We start from the raw sequence: 21,614 nt of genomic DNA on the forward strand, positions 1-21,614 counted from the left end.
ATACATTACCCTATATTATTTACACATGCACTGAAAGGAAAAAAGTGGTCCATATACTCCTTCATTAGAGAACAAATTTGATGTCTACATTTTGTAGAAATGCTACACCTACTCAATATATATTTTTTAAAAGCTTGATTAGTCCTTCTCTCATGAGAAAGAATGTTTCCAACTAGTTAAAACAAACTAGAAAATTTAGAAGTGAGGAAGAGCTTAAAATACTTTTATCAAAAAAGGTTAATGAGAAAATGAAGATTAACCCCTTTTATTCCTCAAGACTCGCGCCTATTGAGAAATTTTAATATTTCAATGATTAGAAAAAAGAATTAGCAGTGAATTGTTTCACAAAACAACACACTAGTACTGTGCCCATTACTGAACAGCCTGTAGGAGGCCTTAAAAATTCTTGAGAAACCGACAAGTATATGATAATTCCATTTCCATGTGGGATATTTCCTCTTTTATTCACCACTCCAGCTTCTCTTCTTGTTCTGCTCTAATCTTGCTCTAGTTCTCTGCTTCCCCCTTCAACTTAGTATAACTTTCTTGAGAAAATTCTCTGCTGCTGAGTTTTTTCCCTTCTCTTTTTCAGACTTCAGGTTTCTGACCATGTGGGAATCAGAAACTGAGTCTTTTAGTGGAAGAGATAATGGCAATGGAGTTCAAAGTACCAGCAAGCATGGAGTCAAGACTGATAGTTTTGAGCAAAAAGGACAGTCTTGGTATGTACTTCCTAATTTTATTTCTTTAAAATGGTTCAATCATATGGTAATTTGTGCTTTTGTCAATACCATGATATTGGAATACCTGATTTTATTTCAAAAGTAAATGACTGAAATAGTCAACGGCTTATATGTTTCTTTGCATAGGTTTGTAGCAACTGATATCCCCAGTGACCTTTTAGTTCAAATTCAAGATGTAACTTTCCATTTACACAAGGTGATTCCTTGAGCTCAAAACAATTTAATTTCTTTCTCATATCTTAGTCTTGTGGAAAATAAGATGACTAACTAGTTCCTCTTTGTTTACATATCAAAAAAGTATCCTTTGCTATCTAGAAGTGGAAAAATGAACAGAATCATATATGAATCAAGAGATGCAGAATTGAGCAGGATATGTTTAGATGAGTTACCAGGTGGACCTGAGGCATTTGAGCTAGCAGCAAAGTTCTGTTATGGTATTGCTATTGATCTGTCTGCAACCAATATTTCTGGCCTAAGATGTGCAGCAGAGTATCTTGAAATGACTGAGGATTTGGAAGAAGGCAACCTTATATTCAAGACTGAAGCTTTTCTCAGCTATGTGGTTTTATCTTCATGGGGAGACTCCATACTGGTGCTAAAGAGCTGTGAGAAGTTATCACCGTGGGCAGAAAACCTACAAATCGTTCGAAGATGTAGCGAGTCCATCGCATGGAAAGCTTGTGCTAATCCAAAAGGAATAAAATGGCAATACACAGGCAAGCCCACAAAGGTTTCCAGCCCCAGTTGTAACCAAACGAAGGATTCCAGCCCCAGTCAAAACCAGCTAGTACCACCTGATTGGTGGTTTGAAGATGTTTCGATTCTCAGGATCGATCACTTTGTGAGAGTGATTACTGCTATCAAGGTAAAAGGCATGAGACATGAACTCATAGGTTCTTCCATTATGCAGTATGCAGCTAAATGGCTGCCAGGTTTAACCAAAGAAGGTTCCGGATTGTCGGATGAGGGAAGCAACAGTAGTAATAGCAATGGCAGCATTAGTTGGAGAGGGGGCCTACATATGATAGTATCAGTATCAGGAGACGAAGTACCGAGTGTCCAGGCCAAAGATCAAAGGATGATTGTTGAAAGCCTAATAAGCATACTCCCACAACAGAAGGACAGTGTCTCATGTAGCTTCCTTCTTCGACTATTGAGGATGGCAAACATGCTGAAAGTCGCTTCAGCTTTAATGACAGAACTGGAGAAACGAGTAGGAATGCAATTTGAGCAGGCTACTTTGGCTGATCTTCTCATACCGTGTTACAAGAAAAGTGAAACCATGTACGACATTGATCTTGTGCAGAGGCTTTTGGAACATTTCATAGTTCAAGAGCAGACAGAAGGTTCAAGTCCTAGTAGATATCCATTCTCCGATAAACATATGCACGATGGAAGTCAACGGGGTACAAATCTAAATGCTAAGATGAGGGTGGCAAGGCTTGTAGACAGTTACCTAACAGAAGTATCCAGAGATAGAAATCTTTCCTTGACAAAATTTCAGGTCTTGGCTGAGGCTTTGCCTGATACGGCAAGAACATGTGATGATGGACTTTATCGGGCAATTGATTCCTATCTTAAGGTATTTTAATCCAATCCTGTCAATTTTATTGTTGGGTGCATCATTTATATCCTTAAAGCCATTGCCGTTGATTATATTGCCTTGAGCTTGTAGTTCTTGATTAATCATGAATATAATTCTCTTTTCTGTTCTTACTTAATGTTTCAAAAATCAACAATATTAGCCTGCTCAAGTAAAACTGACATATGCTTCAGAATTCTTACATGCTATATATGCTAAATATCTAATTGATCATGTAGAAGTAAATCATCTGCAAATACCATGCCTTTGAAATTATATTGTCTGCATTATAGAAATCCTTGCACCCCTACTTCGGAAACTTCGCTTTTTAGTTGAGGGTCTATCGGAAACAGTCTCTCTACCCCACGAAGGTAGGGATAAGGTCTGCGTACATCCTACCCTCTCCAGACCCCACTTGTCGGATTGCACTGGGTATGTTGTTGCATTATAGAATTCCAGCCCAACATGTTTTTCCTTATAACAGAAGCTCATTGATATACAACACGACAGGCCCATCCCACGCTCTCAGAACACGAAAGAAAGAGGCTCTGCAGGGTAATGGATTGCCAGAAACTCTCTGTGGATGCTTGCATGCACGCTGCTCAGAATGAAAGGCTCCCACTACGAGTCGTGGTGCAAGTTCTCTTCTCTGAGCAGGTGAAGATAAGCAATGCAATAGCCAATATCTCTCTCAAAGAAGCAGCGGAATCTCATTATCAGCCTCTTGTATCAAACCGTAAGTCATTGCTTGAAGCAACGCCACAATCATTTCAAGAGGGGTGGACAGGAGCCAAGAAGGACATCAACACTCTTAAGTTTGAACTAGAGACTGTGAAAACTAAGTACCTAGAACTCCAAAATGACATGGATAACTTACAGAGACAGTTCGATAAAATTGCAAAACCAAAACAAGTCTCAGCATGGAGCTCAGGCTGGAAAAAGTTAAGCAAGCTTACCAAGACGACAAACACAGAAACACATGACATCAACAGTCAGGTTCCAAATGCTGAACAGATTTCCACAAAGACATCTAGAAGGTGGAGAAATTCCATTTCTTGAGAAGGAAAAGGCGATGATAGAAGACTACCAGTTATAAGATTACCACAATAACTCATTCTGTGTTTCCTCCTATTCAAAATTATCAAGCGAAGTCCTATCATAAGAGTAGTTAAAATGTTCATTTTTGTTATAGATAGAAATTATGTGAGATAATGGCATAATTTATTATAGATTCTCTCGTTTACTGATGACTAGTTTCTCTGTAATGATATTACCATCTTAAGAATGATATGCATTCGAAGGTCCAGTAAAGCAGGTTTCTCCGACATGTGGTTAGCTTATTATTATTTTCTCTGACTATCAGTAAAGAATTACATGAACATAAAGACTAACTTGAAGTGTGATTCAGAACTAACGATAGTACTCATTGTAAGTCGAAAAAGCCTCATTAAGTGGATAAAACGACAGCTCTGTATCGGGTCATTCAATAGTAGTACTTTCATCAGAGCAAAAAACTTAGTGAGGTTGTTAACTTTCAAGAAATAGACCACTCAAGCAATTGCAGCAATATTTGATTACCACCAAAGGTGATCCTAAATTTAGAAAACAGTGGTAAAATTGAAAATCAGAAGCATAACATAGCTTTTTGCCTCAAGTCATGTCTTAACCAAAACAATAAACAAGGCGACATAACATGTCGATTAGATATTTTAAAACTTCCAAACAAGTGAAACAATTAGATTATGAAACAAAACATAAGAGGTCTAAATTCAACTCATTACATAAAGCATCTTATCACTCTGATTAATACGGTAAACTCTTTGGATAACGATGGTGTTCAAGTCAGCTTGTGCGCGGTTCGACTAACCACTGGGTACCTGCAACCTCTCACCAGCACCGCTGTCAAGTAATGTTTATCAACATTATTGTACCAAATTTCAAAAAACAGTTACTTGATTGACCTTCGCGCTTTCTGGTTGCAATATTAAATCTAATGAATGGTCATGTAAGCAGAAGAAAGGAAGTATCAACCAATGAAAATTGAAATGACTATTGTGGACTAATAAAGAAACAAGCAAACACAAAGTACAAAATATCAATTAGAAGGTTTATGATTGCTGAATGACTTAAGTAACATACAAGTTTATGTCATGTCTCAGAATAATTTGCCAAATCCCTCAAGTTAAACATGACAGCAGGAACGAACTTTTTAGAAGCTCTCTCTCTCTCTCTCTCTCTCTTCTACTTTTTCCTTCTTTCACTTTCCTCTTTAGGGACCAACAGTACAAGATAAGTACATCGTCTTGGTGGACTTGTCTGTCCAATACTTGAAACTTCAGACAGATGTGTGAATAATAGAAGTAGTTAGGAATTGACTCCTTCACCCTTGTATGTACAAAATCCATGTAACATGAAAAGTTAGGGACAACGACTAGGGAACTACTCTCTCCATGACACTCATTAGATAACAAACAAGGCGGTTCATTGACAGGTGATTAATATATATGTTTATTGACAGGTGATTAATATATATGTTTGTACTCCTTAATTTCCAATGATTACTCATTAAATGTACTCCTTACCACTTTTTGAAGGTATGCAAACCTGATTGATCCTTATGAGGTAAATAAAGTTCCCTGTTAATTAAGTATACAAGAGCATATAAAGGGGTTTATAAGATCTTCAATTATCCATCTATTACATTTGGACGTTCAGATTATTTCACAAACATGGCTCCAAAAGACCAACTCATTTCTCACTAACGAACCGCATCCTTGGAGTTTTACTATTCTCATGAGGATACACGAGAGGAAATTTCAAAATGTGCATAAAGAATGAGACACAACGTAGAATATTAAACACAAAGCTAAGCAAAGATGAGTGTCCAGTCCAACACAAGAATTGTTATATTAAAATTCCATTGTGTTATCATAAGACTATTATGTTCTCCGTTTCTTTTTTTTTTTTTCTTCCCTTTTGTTACCTCACAAAAGAGTCACTTTTTTAATTTCTAGCCACTGGAAGACTTTTGTGCCGAGAGTCTACTGAAACAGCCTGTAGACTCTAAATGAAAAATCAAATATGAAAAACTTTTGTCGGTATCGCATTTCTTTTTTCTTGGGGGGGCCACCACCGGAAGACATTTGATATTTTTAGGTACAATACAAGAAAGTATAGATATCAACATACTCAGTATAATCTCATATGGGGAAGGATAGTGTGCAGGCATACATTGAAGGTAGGTGATACGCTCAAATTATACCTATGAGTGGGCAATAAAAATATTTATATTTGGTAACAACTTAATTTTATTGTTGGCAAATGATTTTTTTTTTGCCAAAGTATTGATTATTGTTGCAAAAAGTACTTTTGACAACAAAAAAAAAATGTTGCACGTTGTTGCAATAATAGTCGTTGGGAAAAGTTCATGCAACAATTTTTATTTTTTTTTGCCAAAAGTACTTTCGCAACAATAATCAATCTATAAAAAAAAAAAAAATTGTTGCCACATATATTTTTTGTTGTAGTGGTAGTGCCTGACAACTCGAGAAAAGATTTCCTATTCGGCTTGAAATTACAAATACTGTAAGGGGTCGTTTGGTTTAAGGACTCATTAGTCCCGGGATTATAATCCCGGGACTAATTTATCCCATCTATTGGGATTATTTCAAAATAATCCCAGTATAAGTGAGTTAAGAAGGTATAAGCTGGGTTATCCCACCAATAATTTTTATATTATATTTGGTACAAGGTATAAATTTATCCCAGCACTAATTTATACCTTATACCAAACATGATATAAAAATTAGTGCTGAAATAATCCACCTTATACCTTAAACCAAACGACCCCTAAAGATTTAGGCATATCTTTTTTAAGATAAGTTTCTTTTTACTTTTTTGCAATTATTCTTTGGTTGAATAGTATGTTTGCCCCTGCTGGACGTGCTTGAGTTTAAACCGTCAGCTTCAGTTAAAGTAGGTTGAAAAATGATTAAAGCTGAGAATGCACATGCGAAGGAGATAGTGGTGTCAAGTCCTAAAATAAGTATACCACTCGTATTTCTTTCTAAAGAACTATAATAAAAGGAAAAGGATAAAAAATATCCTTTTATTTTGTTTTAATTGCTAAAAATATCTTCCGTTACAATTTTGGGTCATTTAAAGTTAAATATATTCTTTATTTGACGAAAATTTTCAAATTGATTTTAATTCGATTTCGCAAAAAATAACCCACTCCAACCCCCCAAGTCTTCCTTCTCTCTCATACTTTCTACTCCAACAACTTGGCTCTCAAGCCCACCGCTCCGGCGAACTCCATCTCTGACCAATTACTTTTCTCATTCCCTTTCCCACCACCAATGACTATCGCCACATCTCCACTACCCGTTATCGCTACTACAAAGCAAAATAAAAACACCATTAATTTCAGTTTAGCAAGCTTTTTATAGCTTTGTAGTAGTATGTGACGGCAGTCGTCAATGATGGGAAAGAGAATGGGAGAAGTGGTTGGTCAAAGATATAGTTCGCCGGAGTTGAGAGCCAAGTTGCTGGAGTGCAAAATATGAGAGAGAAGGAACACTTGGGCGGGTCGAAGTAGGTAAAATATAATAGTGGGTTATCTTTTGCGAAATGGGGCTATTTGAATCAATTTGGAAATTTTTGTCGAATGAAAAGTATATTTGTTAATTTTCCTAACAACAGCGGCATAAATGACCCAAAATAGAACGGATGATATTTTTAGCCATTAAAATAAAGTAAAAGGATATTTTTTTACCTTTTCCCTGTAATAAAGGAAAATGATACTTTTTCCGATTGCACCCTTTTCATTGATTTCAAAATCTGAATCATAGCTTGGAATACCTTCAAAGAATATGGCCAGTAGTGCCATGGCAGACTTTTTGAAAAACAAGTCCCGGGCTGTGATTATGCATGTTGACATGGCGCCCCTTCTCATAGTAGTGCTAATACAACAAGGATTTAAATTACATTCACGGATGGTAAACTAAAAATTTTAAGCCATCAATCCAATTTAACTTGCTGTTACACAATTGTCTTAACTTTCACATTACCCACTTATTAGGAATACTTTTCTATTATATATAAGTGTCAAAGGAGGATCAACATAGTATTAACAAATTGTACATAGAGCATTCCATGCTGTACCCATCTATTTCTATTATATTCTATTCTATATTATATATATTTTATATTATATTTTTCTATTATATATAAGTGGCTAATGAGGACTAACACCGCATCAAATGCTTGTACTAAAAGCTTTACAAATTGTACACGCAATGAATGTTTGTACCAAAAGCTATATAACTTGTACACTTTACACAACTATTTTTTTATCTCACGAGGATATATGTCATAGTACTTAATATTTATTCCCTTCTCATGTATAGATGTATACACTTCAATTTTAATTCCCCGACACATTTATTTTTTCCGTGCACTTTTACTTGTTCACTTATGACTTTTCATGTTCTTTCTGAATATTTATTCTCTTCTCATTAATAGACTTATGCAGTTCAATTTTAATTCTCCTACACAAATTTATTTCCTCCGTGCATTTTTACTTGTTCACTTTTGACTTTTCACGTTCTTTAAGAATTAATAAATCTCATGTGGATATATGTCATAGTACTGAATATTTATTACACGTATGCACTTCAATTTTAATTCTCCGACACATATTTATTTCCTCCGTGCACTTTTACTTGTTCACTTTTGACTTTTCACGTTTTTTAAGAATTAATGAATGAAGTACTCCCTCCGTTTCATATTACTTGGCCACATTACTTGACTTTTCATATTCTTTAAGAATTAATAAATGAAGTACTCTTGTTGTCCCATATTACTTAGCCACATTAAACGCCCAAGGTGGATGAACACAAAAACAATAAGTTGTACAAAAAGCAACTGAAATTGTACGCTAAGCAGAGACTAACATTTGTACATTTCAGAAGTTGAACATTAATTCTACCTCTTGTGTGTTTACTTTTTAAGTCCCCATGGATCCCAGTGTCTATTGTCCTTTCATTTCCTTCATTTGGCATATACTCCCTCTGTCTCAATTTAAGCATCTACGTTTGACTAGACATGTAGTTAAGAAATAAAGATAGACTTTCAAATCTTGTAATTTTAAATTAAAAATTTGTATAATATAATAAAAAAAATCCTTTGAATCTTGTGATTATAAACTCGACATGTAAGATATTTGAATTGTCAACTTACTAAATATAAAAAGAAGCGGACATAATCAAAATAAGATAATTTTTTTTTAAAATTTTTAACAACAAACGCCCAAGTGGACGAACACAACAACAACAAGTTGTACGAAAAGCAACTGAAATTATACTCTAAGCCGGGAATAACATTTGTACATTTCAGAAGTTGAACATTAATTCTACCTCGTGTGTGTTTACTTTTTAAGTCCCCACATGTCTGCAGGGTCTCAATTGTCCTTTAATTTCCTTCATTTGGCATATACTCCCTCCGTCTCACGTTTGACCAGGCACGGAAGGATATTTGAATTGTCGACTTACTATATATAAAAAGAGGCGGACATAACCAAAATAAGATAAATTTTAACAACAATTAAAAAATTAAGGAGAAAAATAAGAGGAAAAGAAAAAAATATATGAAGACTCACATTGCAGCATACTTTGCAAAATACACAAACCATAAAGACTAACTAAATTAATCAAATTAATCATGTTAAGTCCCAACTAAATTAATCAAATTAATCATGTTAAGTCCCAACTAAATTAATCAAATTAATCATGTTGAGTCTCATGCATTGCATGGACATAATTTGCTAGTACATACATATAATTAAATCCGATGTTATAAAAACTTTTTATAACTTTCGTGTGTGTGTAGAAGTTAATTTCTTAAAACTTCAAATTTTCTCCTCATGGGAATAACAACCCATTATGATAGTAAACCTTTTTAGTAGGTAGTGATTAACTTCAAATAGATTCCCTCTCATGGTCTCCCATAGGCATCATCGGCCAATTGAGTGAAAACTCTCATTCTACCTCTAAACAACAAATGATCCCAATTTTTTCTCCATTGAGAACTTTTTTTATCAAGTAGTTCTAACGTTTACATAAATAGACAAAAAAGCACAATCATGAACATAGCCCCCGGTATCCATTAGAATTACATAAGCAAGTACTCAACAAAAGGTAAAAACATCACAAGAAAACAGAAAAAGAAATAAAAATATCGCAACACACTATAAATTTTTAGTAGTTTTTAAGTAGAAAAAGCATAAAGACAACACACATAGCAATAATAGCAAGAAACACAAAGGGTCCATCAGCCTCATAAAAAGACACCACGCTGAAAAGACTCACAAGTCTCCAACTACAACTCACCATCCAAAGCTCACAAGTGGAAACAAACCAAACTTTAAGACAAGATTTGATCATGTATCTCTATCAGCCTTTTCATGATTAGCTTTAGAGGGCAGCACCCCCCCCCCCCCCCCCTCTTCCTTTTTCCATGCGCCTTCTTCAACACCAATGCCATCACTATACTTTGTGGGATCAACAAAAAGATAAAACATGATACCAAGTCATGCTGGCCTATTCTGGCGGGAGATAGCAAATCATTCTGATCTATTTTGGTGGGAGATAGCAATTACCAGTAAAATAGTCGCACAAACTGACCCTGACATAACCTATCACAAAAAGAAAACCGTCATACAATAATTCAATTCAAGAAACATAATGGGGTGGATGGTGGGACCCCATATCACCAAATGAGCATGCATCGAATCCATGGTTTTCTCAAGATTTTAAAAGGTCCCTCGTTTACACCACTCATGCCTTTGAACTTTGAAATTCTACTGTCTTAACCACAAAAGCTAAAAATAATCATTCCTCGTCAACGATAAACATGCCCATTTTTTTGTACCCCTTGCAACTAAAAGATCAAAAGACATCCCACTAAATCCTTTCCTTTGGTGGATCATAATACTTGTTGCACTATAGGACTGATGAGGATGGCAAATGCCTCACAACTTAACTATTTCAACCAAATAATGATATATGACTTTTCTATAATATCCAATCAACTATACCCCTAAAATCCATAATTCTACTGTTGTAGGGGTTGGATACTTTGATCTTTAACAAGAGGCTGGGGGGTACTCTTGAGGGGGCTCAACTCCTACGGCTTTAGCTTTACCCCTCAAAGACTTCAAGTAATCGATCGCTTCATCAATAACCAACAATGGGTCCTTACTCTTTATCCCAGGAATCAAGCTCTCAAGAATTCTCAATGTCTCACGAATTTTAACTTTCCTTTCCCTAGTGCTCAAATCGGAATCCTTATCCTTCGCACTAGGAGGCAGAGAGCCACTAACACATCTTTCTTCCACATCATCATTGTCATCATTAGGCCATCTAGATTCTGTGTATGATGATTTCTTGTAACTACCATCTAGCAATCTTTGCCTCTTGCAAGGGCCATCAGAACTGGCAACTTCTTCTGTAAGTTCCGCAGAATGTTGTTCAACCTCACAAGGAGAGCGATCCGTGCTAGTTACTTCATCATCCTCACCATAAACATAGTCATCTTCGCCTTCGTCCCCATCAATGTCATCAGAAGAGTAAAGCAAGGCATTGATTTCATCTGTGTCTTCTTCATACGTATTACTTTCTTCACCATTTACATAACTTTCATCCAATTTCTCTTCAATAACGGGCATCACATGAGATCTTTGCTCTACTACAGCATTCAGGTTCTCATTTTGATACAAACCATAAGCACCAAACAGTTCTTTCTGTGTAATAATTTCATTTTCAGGAGGATGACCTTGACTAAAGAAGAATCTAGTTTGATTCCCAGATTGATCACAAATGAGGAACCTTTTCTGAGAATTTATCGACGGGTCAGTTGATGGGGACTTTAATCCAACCAAGTGCGGAAGAAAAGGTTCAGTATCACTTGGATACTCACTTTTGGTGGGAGCTAAGCTTGGCAGCCAATTGAATCCACTCTGATGGGCTGCCTTAGAATTAGGCAAACAAGGGACAAAACATGAATGCCTAGGAGAAACTGCATTTGCAGCACATATGACAGGGGCATACAGAGATGGAACACCAAGGTGAAGTCCAGGTTGTAAGAGTGTAGTGGCGTAATTCAAATTTGGTGAAGTCCATGCAGGATCCTGCTGGTAATGTTGGAGCTTGCTGGTTGTAACCATCTAGACAGAAAAGAAACCTAGCATGCATAATGTAATGACTTAGATAGAAATCCACAACAAAAATCAAGAGAAGTTTAACAAAGATAGTAGCACAGAGAATAAGACGCATACCAGTGATATGGATTGAACAAATTCCACCTCAAATTATTTTAAGGACGCAAATAACAAGAAAATACTATAAAGCTGGATTTAAAACAAAGGCGTGAACTCAGAGCATCTACGTCACAGGCTTCAACAACTGACGGAAGTATTCAGCCTGGTAAGCAAAAACAGATTGTAAGTTTGGCAGTTTTTCACCCACAACTGAAAAACAAACAGATAAATATTACGATAATTATCCATAAGTGAGGCAAGAATATACAACGAACCTGGCAATTCTGCAATGGTTGAAAGCATGCTATAACCCTAACTATGATGGTTGCTCTCCCCATGACTCCATTCTCATGCTTTAAGGCCCGAAATCTTGTTTGGCTTGCAGCTTGGCACACCATAACTACTTTCAATCTTCCAATGAAATTCAAATCTATGACAAAAGACAATATCTGAAGCAAAAGATAGGATACTAGCTTTCGGAGGAAAATGGAGATTACAAGAAAGGTTGCTTGAGGAAATTGCAGTATGAGAAAAGCAGCCTGAAAGATCTATACTGAGCACAGTGATGAAAAAGTGCAACCGAACCAAAATCAGGACTAAGAGGATTTAATTTGCTTCGCGGTTGTCTATCTTTCAGCTAATCCTTAACAAGCAAAAAGAAAAAATTAACTGGTTCCAGTTGATAGGCAGATGAAGAGAATGGTGAGATTAAAAAAATGGTTTAATTGGAGAAATAACTTAAAGGATCACCCGGCAATATAAGTTTAAGGGGATGACACAACAAAACACATCAATTGACAGGCTCAGCCACCGCATATTGTTACTTCTTTACACCACAGTATTTGCCGCAATTGTGATATGATGTCAATAGGAATTTAGTTTACCTGAAACATTAGACAACAAATGCATCAGAGTCATAACCATAACAACTAAGCAGTTTGCAATGTAATATCACCAAGATATTTTTAAGACTAAAAAAGTGGAATTACCGGACAATGACCATCTCTTAATTTCATACGAATAAAATTCAAAGAAAATGAAAACATGGTTAAAAAAAGTTGAAGGCATGTGTAGTAACATAGTCCCTAGCCACAATCAACCTCAAGAACCTAATCAAGGCGGGCTCCTATATCACGTTACTGTACAGATCCTTTTGAGTTCTTATGATCTTAAACACCAAAATCCAATCTGAAAATTTGAACTAAACCCACATATTTTATGCTATAAAATGTAAATTAAAAAGAAGCACAGCTGGTGTTCTGATCCCTCATGGTGGGGTCTGGGGTGGAGTATACGTAGACCTTACCCCTACCTTGCGGGGGTAGAGAGGCTGTTTCCAGTAGACCACCGGCTCAAAAAAAGTGTTTTCAAATGCAAACAGGTTTGACAAATAAAAAAGTAGAAGCTACGGTGACAATACTGTACAATAGAAAAGTACTGACTACAAAAAGCATAAGGGTAACCCAAGTAAAGAAACAAGAGTAGTAATACAATTTGACGAATAAGATAGCAAACAGAATAATACTAATGATACTGATAAGTGAAAGGCCAAATCTTGCAAGCAAACCCCATCAATCAGATGCTTCTGAAATCTTTTGAAGAGGCAAAACACACACACAGAGAAAAAAAAAAAACAAGAACTCAGAAAAACATCCAGAAAAAATCTAAACATGACAAACTGATTTAAGGGGTTTTCCCAAATTAGATAAAGATACCCCAAAGATCATAACTTTCAGTAAACTAGATAAATCAAAGGAGCTAGAACGCCTTTAAAGTATCAAGATTATCTAAAGAAACATAAAAAGTGAGCAGATTAAGTAAAATGCTAGTGAAAAACTTACAGTGAAAGAGATCCAAGGCAAGTATAATTGATTAGCAAAGCAATATGCAGAAAGCTTTACAAATGATGTCAAGAGAGAGTGTGAGAAAAGAGGCTGAATGTGAACAGATTATTTTTTGATAGTAGAAGAACATGTGATGAAAGGAGTGCTGCTGTTTTGGAGATGATAGTCTTATATATGCATTCCAATGACAATATTGCCCTTCATTGCAATCATAAGTACAATATTATCCTTTTTTTCTCTTTTATATTTTCCTCTTTTCTTACCCTTCATTTTTATGTTGAGAAGATAGTGTTTGTATATATTTACTCCTATAACTTGACTTTCTATTATGTTTGACGTTATTATTATGTCATTTAATAGAACTTTTTTTTTTTTTAGGACAAGGAACTCACAGTTACTACTGTTCGAGTGCGCACAGGATAAATCATGTTGGTGTACAATAGCCCACAAACCACACATAAGAGATAACTCGCACTCGCACTAGGCAAGCTCCGTGCGACAAGCTCGACCTAGAAGACAAATCCTCTCTTGTTGTAGGCGGGAAGTTTCGGACCTGAGACCTCTATTATAGAAACCTCAAATTCAGCCAACTGAGCCAACCTTTCAGGTTAGAACTTACTCAAGTCTCAAGAATTCAAATAATTTAGTTAATTGGAATGAAATTTCGGCATGATATTTTTCTCGTCAAGCTAAATTTTTTAATACTTTCGTCCTATTCATTTTATCTAATACCTATACAAGAAGTAGTAATATTTTAAACTCAAGATCCAAGCCAATTGTCCACATAAAATGAACGAATTGAGTACTAACAAGCAACTGTTATTGAACTCCTCTTAAAAAACGTGCAACAAAATCAACAAAAATGATGATTTGCGATCAAGAATAACCAGTAATAATCATTATACTCAACACAGTGCATAACTTAATTTCTCAAATCACATGAAATAAAATTATTAGGGGAAAAAATACAATCCTTGTGGGAGAATTTAATCACTCGTGCCTTTGATATTTATGAGGAGCATGATAGTACTAATTAACTTTCAGCACTCACGCCGTGCCTTTAGGAGGCAATGGATGTTTAAGGTCCACCAAAACATTATTACAAAGTTGAGCAGAAACCATAATGGTAATTCCAAAAGTTCAATTACTACTCCACATGACTCCAAAATAAAATGATTAACACCATGGTCTGAAATAGAACTTTCAACCAAAGCAGGTTCAACCACTCACCATAAATTATATATTATATGACTCAATATACTCTATAATAATAGGCAACCACTTCATATAAATAACAAATTTTCAAATAGTGAATAATCATAGAGTAAACTCGTGGCACGTTAGCTAAAATAAACCAATATTTAGGGTCTGCACTTTTCAAGACACAAAGCAACCATTAAAATCAATTGGAGGGATTTGTTAGTTTCTTGCTGAGTATATTTAGACTTTTGTATTCCCTTTTGATACCGACCTTTCAAATAAACTTTTTTTCTTCAAAAAAAAAATGATTTAGCATTGCCTGAATTTCTAGTTGAAGACCAGGGAGCTAAATGAATGCCACAGAAAAATTTACAATCTTTTATACATCATGACTTACTGCAAATTCTTCGTATTACTATGTTGAACCCCAAGCCCGCATGTTAGTATCGTTTCTTGCTTTTTTCATCCATCTCAAGCATGAAAACAGTCAGAGGAAGGGAATCTGAAATTTGAACTTTACGCGTTTGAGTTGAAATTTTTCGACAACCAATTTGATTTACCGGATCCGAAATGTACTATTTGTACTTATTTTTATTTTTTTTAGCTAATAAATTCAATTTTATGCTAGGTCCACTCCCTGAAAAGTAGCTTGTTCAGGACATACAAATTGTCCTAAATTGAAATTATGTCGTTGAAAACTCTGTAAAAAGTTGGAATCTATACTAATAGCCTATTTGATCAAGTTTCTAAAATCAGTTTATTTTAAAAGGTATTTTTTTCAAAAATTATTTTTAAAAAAAATACTTTCGACGAAAAGCATTTTGTATTTGGCTAAATACCAAACTTTTAAAAAATGCTTCTAAGTGTATTGTTTTGTCAAAAATACTTATCACAAAAGTATTTTTGGGCAAAAGCTATTCTTTTGAGCTTCTGAAAAACTGTCTCTGCTACTCCCAACGACACTTATTTTCTCCCAAAAACTTGGCCAAACACTTTACTTCTTTAAAAATAAACACTTATTGAAAAAATAAATACTTTTTGGGGAAAAATAAGCTTAGCCAAACAGGCTATAAGTATGGATTGTAACCATTACAATCAAGGAGTAGTGGGTGAAATTGTATTCTACACCTAGTCACATGAAATACATAATCAGGTTCTGGTTATCCAAAATTACTAGCAAGTTCTTGGGGGAAAGAAAAGAAGAGTAAAATGTTTGTCTTGCATTTTTCACTCGACTCCGCCACTTCCGAACTAGGAGACTGGTCGATACCGAAAGCACGCAAACCAAAAAAATCAGAATGATCTCTGCCATGATAACTGAATTGGAGAACGATCATTAGTAGGACTAATTAATTAAGGAGTCAAACCTAGCAAGGTTCTACTCTGTGATGCTTATAACAATGGGGTTGGCAATGGCACAAAGCAGAGATCACTGAACCTGACACTGTCAATAGAGTAGCGGAAAAATACCAACTTAACATGACTAAGGGCTCACCAGACAGACCAATTTGATCACCATCTCTAAATGGTAAGTTCTCAGTATCTAAAAAAGAGGGTATTTGGTTTGACAGCAAAGTATGTCACAACAACAAAGTACCTTTCAAGATGAGTTTCTTACTGTGGTGAGCCTACCTACTGATGAATGATAATAAGGTAGCTATGTTTGGAGCGGTGGGCCCCTCAAGGTGTTCATGCTGTAGAACATGTTCAAATGAGATTGTGGAGCACCTATTTGGCCACAATCACATGGCTCAAAGACGGGGGCTTCTTCCGTGCCCCACTAGAAATCAAAGTTTATGATATACTACCATGGAAACAATTATTAATTAACGGTTGGACTCTTAAAGCAGTTAATCCTGTCACTAGACTTGTCGAAACATTATTCCTCAACCTATTGCCTGAAGATCTGGAAATCTAGGTGTAGCCAAAAGCATGGTAATGACTAATGAGGTCATTCTGGAGAGCCCCTCTGAGAAAATTCCATATTGTTCAAATCATTCAGCAGCAGTTGCCAATAATCAAGTGCAGTTATTACTAGGATGATATTTCTGCGCTTTTGACCAAACCTCGTGATAGGGAAAGAATAGATGCGGTTAAATGGCTCAAACCCTTCTCTCCATATGTGAAACTAAATAGTTATGGAAGTGGTAGAGGAGAGAATAGTTGGGCAGAGGGGATGGTAAAGACACCTGAAGGTCATTCAATTGCAGCTTACAGCCTGAAACTGCATAAAGACGAAAGCAACTAGGCTAAAGCTCAGGCAATGTCATACAGACTAGAATGGTGCATCATCAATGGGCTAACATACATCATAGCTGAAACATATTCATTGATGCTGGTAAATGCAAGTAATGGGAAGGCTGACATTCCTTGGAAGATGACACATTCAGTTAATTGGATTAAGAACCTGGTATTACAGTATGATATTGTCATCAAACACTGCCTGCAAGAAGCCAATCAAGTGGCAGACAAGTTGACAAGCACAAGCTACAAACTGGAAAATTCCCCAATTTATCATAAACATCACTAGTTGCCTCGGATTATTAGAAGTCTTTTGAATCTTTGACAGATGGAACATGCCAACCCTAAGAGTGAAAAATTAAAAAAGAGATTCAAGTTTCTACTTTGAACCTCCTTGAGGCCTGATGCAGGTGGTAGTAAAGGCAGGTATGCTTAGACATAGGCTATTTTCATTCTTTAGTACTTTCAATGTATAAAAAGAGGACTATGTATCTCTAATAAAATGAAAATGAGATAGTACTCTTTCATTAGGAATGCACTTCATGCATCATTATATGCTACATAACACTACTATGTATAGAGAAATGGAGTCCTTTCCTCACATAGTTCACACATCATATAGGTACTTCACAGTTTCGGATGGTGTACTTGTAAATAGTAGACATATTTCAGTCTACTCATGCATAAGAGTTGGGATTGTCTAGCTTACATATTTATTGGGAATAGGGTTTTATCCCCTCCCCAAATGTACTGTTTATTGTTATTTGATAAGATCCCACCCAGCATCTGAGTCTGGAACTGGGTGGTTCCCCTTAAAAAGATAAGAACTCGGCCGAGACAGACCAAAAAGGAAATGGTGCTACATAAATTGGGACAGAGGGAGTATTTACAGAAGGCAACAAGCATGTAAAGTAGGTGAGGAAAACAGTATCCCATATTAGTTGGAGTTGAACATATGAATCCTCTTATATCTATTCCATTCTGTTATATTTTAATGTAAAAATCAGTGGTCTCTAACTATGACTATTATCCAGAGAAAAGCTAGAAAGCATTTATTATTGCCTCAACCTGTTTCAATAAGTTGCATAATGCAAAGAGTACATGGGCAGTAAAGATACCCTCAAGCTCTCATAGCAAGTGCCAAAATATTATTTGTAACAATCACCAAACGGTCTACTGCAAAGAGTACAACAGCTCCCTGAGAATTGCCTAAATGTTGGGAAAATGCTCACTGTGCACCTAGGACTTCAATCTCAAAAACCAGAACTGAGTTGGGCTGAATACCCCATGCTGGAAATCCACCAGCACCATAAGCATAATCAGGGGTGCACTGCAAAATTTAAGACATCAGTTTTACCTCTCCTTATAGAAGATCTTTAATACATAAACCTAGAAACTTTATTTAATATATCTACAATTATAGCAGGATTAATACTCTTAGGAAGAATGCAATTATTGTATCATTACCATTCTATTATACTTTTCACCCAATCCCATCAAAAAGATGATGTGACCATGAAATGGGCAGTAATAACGAGGCCAAAATTGAAAAAAGACAGTTAGGGGGTGTGATCTAAAAACGAGCAATTTGTTTTAGATTGGAAAATTGTAGAAAACTCATAATGCCTTCTTATATACCAGTGAGCCGAAAGGATGGCGATATTGGTAAAGTGAAATTAAATTTTGAAATTCAATCATCTAAAACCACCAAGGAGATATCAAAATGCTTCTTTTTCAATTACCCCTTAGTTTTCTGACTATAAAACCATAACTCAATGGAAGTCTTCATAACATGATAACTAAATCCATAATTCGTTTTACTCAATTGAGAAAAATCAAAAGAAAAGAAAATGTATTTACCGTTAATCGAGCAACTTCTCCCAATTGCATGCCCAGTACTCCTTCATCCCATCCTGTAAATGAGGAGATTTAAGACTAAAAGAACTGCAACCGGAGAGAACTTTGTCATAATGGTCCAGTGTGGTACCAGATTCTCCCTTAAGGACCCAGAAGGAGGAGGGGTTTTGTTAAAAATGTATACACGTCTAACAAAGAAGGATCCAAATATGGAATCCTTCTAGTAGCAAGAGATTCATCGAAAGAGAAGGCGGGGGAGCAATGACCATTATGCTAGTGTAAAAGTTTATTCATGGCAAAATTTCACTTTGTAAATCAGATATGAGCTTTTGAGTTGCTAAAAAGTGTTAGTTTATCCAACATTAAACTGATGAATTAGACACTGAATAATCAGCTGAATTAGGCGTATACTTCTGCCAGAGGGGAAAACTGTCTTTGCTCCTGCCATTGATGTCTTTTTTTAGTACAATAGCAAGACAGCTGTCTTACATTTAGGACCCATACTTGCCAACAGAGTATTGAGCACCAAACTCACGAGATTTTCATATTTGAATCAACAAGTAATTCTTGAAACAAAACCTTTACACCACTTTAATCACAAAAACAATACTCTAAAGTTTCTCATGTCAAACTCAACCCTCACCATATTAGCCAAGAACCTGAAAGAATACTTCATGTTCTGGAATAGTTGATACTTTGTACTTTGCTTTATACAAAATGTAATATTCTGGCACTAAAATCTGTTCTGCTAAGAGTCTGGTCCACTTCCATGCTAAAAAAAGATGATTTAGAGATTAAAATTTGAAATGATGATTGAGATTTTTAAAGAATATGGTATCACTATGATAAGTTCCGTTCATGGTTAGTCAGTAAAAGACTACTAGGTTTTCCAATCGAAGAACATTGTCGGGCATTTATTTATAACAAAGGCAGCATTTTCTAATGTATAAACCAGAAAAAAGCACTATTAATAGAGATACACAGGAAGCAGGACTACCTTTGATAACTTTGCCTTGACCAATCTGGAAAGAGAAAGGCTGCTGGCCTGGATCCTTAGTGCTGTTACACTTACAAATTCAGTAAATATACACCACAAAAAATCCTGCATCAAACTTTAGGTAAAAAAAAAAAAAAAAGTAACCTTACCTCCAGAACTTTTGACTCAGGTCTCTATTTTTCCCTGCAGGCATAAAACAAGAAAAACAATATAAACCAAGACCCTACTAAAAACTGATAGTACTTAATAACGAATCAAACTAAATTAAAGATTTAGCCTTTAAGCTCCAATTCATCTCTTAAGAAAAAAAAAAAGACTAAATTTATTCATCCCTGGAAAACAAAAGAGACTAGATTAGTGAAAAGTGTAGTAGAATAAAGACTAACCGTAACCAGTGCAGTGGACGGTGACAGTTTGACCAGGTTGTGGTTTGGGTCCATTTCCGGCTCTGACCACTTCCTTCTCTACTCCCATTTTTTTACTGTTTTAGGGTTTGATGACTGAAACGCTGCCCCGTGAATTTCAAGGTTCAATGTCACGTGATTCTCGCGTGAAGGGGCATGATGTCATTTTGTTACTATTTCCTTTCTCCCAAATCCCAATTAATTCAAATTTCTTTTAATTCGTATCGTCTTTAAATATTTTAATCTACTTTAGAAGCTAAAAGTATCCTCCGAACTTATTTTGCTCAAAAATACCCCTCTCATCCTTAAAACTTTCAAATATATCCCTGTCTTGACTGAAATTATCCCCAAAATAACCCGAAATTATTTTTTAAACCTGCTCCATCATTTAAACTCGACCCAACTAAATAATAATCCACAAGATCCTGGGAAATAAGGGGATCTTGTGGATTATTATTTAGTTGGGTCGGGTTTAAATGATGGAGCTGGTTTAAAAAATGATTTCGAGTTATTTTGGGGGATAATTTCCGTCAAGACAAGGATATATTTGAAAACTTCAAGGATGGGAGGGGTATTTTTGACCCAAAATAAGTTCGAAGGATATTTTTAAGCCTTTTTCCAAAGTAGGAGTGTATTTTTGACCCTTTTCCCTATTTTAAATTGTTATCTATCATGATATGTAGTACTTTTTATAAGGTTTTTAAATATATAAATTATTTTTTAAAAAACTTAAAGATTATATGACCGAATTCACGATTAAAATAAAAAAAATTCTCAAACTCTGAACTGTATCATATAAATTGGGACAGATGGGGTAGCATCAGTATTCAATCACTTTTTCTTTTTATTTTCTAGTGTTATTGGTCTAATTCGGATTTTGAACCATTAACAAGATTAATTTAGTGAAATAAATATTAAATTAATGTTTTGAGGAAGTGCAAAATAAAATTTAGATAGGTAAAAGGGAACATAGTAGTTCAAAACAAGGAGTATCAAGATTTGTGCGTACCTAAAACAATGACTAATTTTATTTTTGAAAAATAAATATTTTAACTTGCTCACATTGTGGATTCAAAACCGAATAAAGGAGAAGAATTTTGGTAGATTGACAGTAATATAAAACTTATCAATTCATAAGGATCATCGTTAAATCTGTTAAAGACAAAATAAAATAAAGGCATAATACATAAACATGCCCTTAAACTTGATCTCGGTTGGCAAGTATGTCCTCCAACTTTGGGTGTGCACAAATATGTAAACACAAATTCTGACGTGACATTGACTTGGCACTGACGTGGCCCTTCAAAATTTATGTGACACGTCAGCATTTGTGTTTATATAGAGCCCGTTTGGATTGGCTTATAAGTTGCTTATAAGCTGTTTTCAGCTTTTTTGAGTGTTTGGCTGGCCAGCTTATAAGTCATTTTGTG

General features: G+C 35.5%; 3 protein-coding genes across 3 annotated transcripts; 1 reads left to right on the forward strand and 2 right to left on the reverse strand.

Moving 5' to 3' along the window:
* Nucleotides 1-150: 150 nt before the first annotated feature.
* On the forward strand, nt 151-3,652 carry LOC132598824 (root phototropism protein 3-like). The gene is made up of 4 exons (XM_060311928.1): nt 151-722; nt 870-939; nt 1,042-2,325; nt 2,836-3,652. The coding sequence occupies exons 1-4, from the start codon at nt 610-612 to the stop codon at nt 3,382-3,384; spliced, it is 2,016 nt and encodes a 671-aa protein (XP_060167911.1). The 5' UTR covers nt 151-609; the 3' UTR covers nt 3,385-3,652.
* A 5,815-nt stretch (nt 3,653-9,467) lies between these two features.
* On the reverse strand, nt 9,468-13,638 carry LOC132598825 (transcription factor bHLH143-like). The gene is made up of 4 exons (XM_060311929.1): nt 13,483-13,638; nt 11,917-12,525; nt 11,660-11,804; nt 9,468-11,565 (listed from the first exon to the last, which is right to left on the reverse strand). Exon 4 carries the CDS (start codon nt 11,546-11,548, stop codon nt 10,469-10,471), a length of 1,080 nt encoding a protein of 359 aa, XP_060167912.1. The 5' UTR covers nt 11,549-11,565; nt 11,660-11,804; nt 11,917-12,525; nt 13,483-13,638; the 3' UTR covers nt 9,468-10,468.
* A 4,314-nt stretch (nt 13,639-17,952) lies between these two features.
* Nucleotides 17,953-20,322, reverse strand: LOC132598826 (peptidyl-prolyl cis-trans isomerase FKBP12). Its single transcript, XM_060311930.1, has 5 exons — nt 20,167-20,322; nt 19,930-19,963; nt 19,781-19,842; nt 18,787-18,839; nt 17,953-18,256 (listed from the first exon to the last, which is right to left on the reverse strand). Exons 1-5 carry the CDS (start codon nt 20,252-20,254, stop codon nt 18,155-18,157), a joined length of 339 nt encoding a protein of 112 aa, XP_060167913.1. The 5' UTR covers nt 20,255-20,322; the 3' UTR covers nt 17,953-18,154.
* Nucleotides 20,323-21,614: the final 1,292 nt, after the last annotated feature.

Source organism: Lycium barbarum, chromosome 6, assembly GCF_019175385.1.
Source record: "Lycium barbarum isolate Lr01 chromosome 6, ASM1917538v2, whole genome shotgun sequence".
NCBI lineage: Eukaryota > Viridiplantae > Streptophyta > Magnoliopsida > Solanales > Solanaceae > Lycium > Lycium barbarum.

What these genes read in the sequence shown, in the direction of transcription:
- LOC132598825 (XM_060311929.1), bottom strand. Translation starts at nt 11,548, where the DNA reads ATGGTTACAACCAGCAAGCTCCAACATTACCAGCAGGATCCTGCATGG.
- LOC132598826 (XM_060311930.1), bottom strand. Translation starts at nt 20,254, where the DNA reads ATGGGAGTAGAGAAGGAAGTGGTCAGAGCCGGAAATGGACCCAAACCA. An exon ending in CTGAGTCAAAAGTTCTGGAG is followed by an intron (nt 19,843 to 19,929) that starts GTAAGGTTACTT and finishes TAAGTGTAACAG; the next exon opens with CACTAAGGATCCAGGCCAGC. An exon ending in GAGAAGTTGCTCGATTAACG is followed by an intron (nt 18,257 to 18,786) that starts GTAAATACATTT and finishes TAAATTTTGCAG; the next exon opens with TGCACCCCTGATTATGCTTA.
- LOC132598824 (XM_060311928.1), top strand. Translation starts at nt 610, where the DNA reads ATGTGGGAATCAGAAACTGAGTCTTTTAGTGGAAGAGATAATGGCAAT. An exon ending in GAGCAAAAAGGACAGTCTTG is followed by an intron (nt 723 to 869) that starts GTATGTACTTCC and finishes TTCTTTGCATAG; the next exon opens with GTTTGTAGCAACTGATATCC. An exon ending in CAATTGATTCCTATCTTAAG is followed by an intron (nt 2,326 to 2,835) that starts GTATTTTAATCC and finishes ACAACACGACAG; the next exon opens with GCCCATCCCACGCTCTCAGA.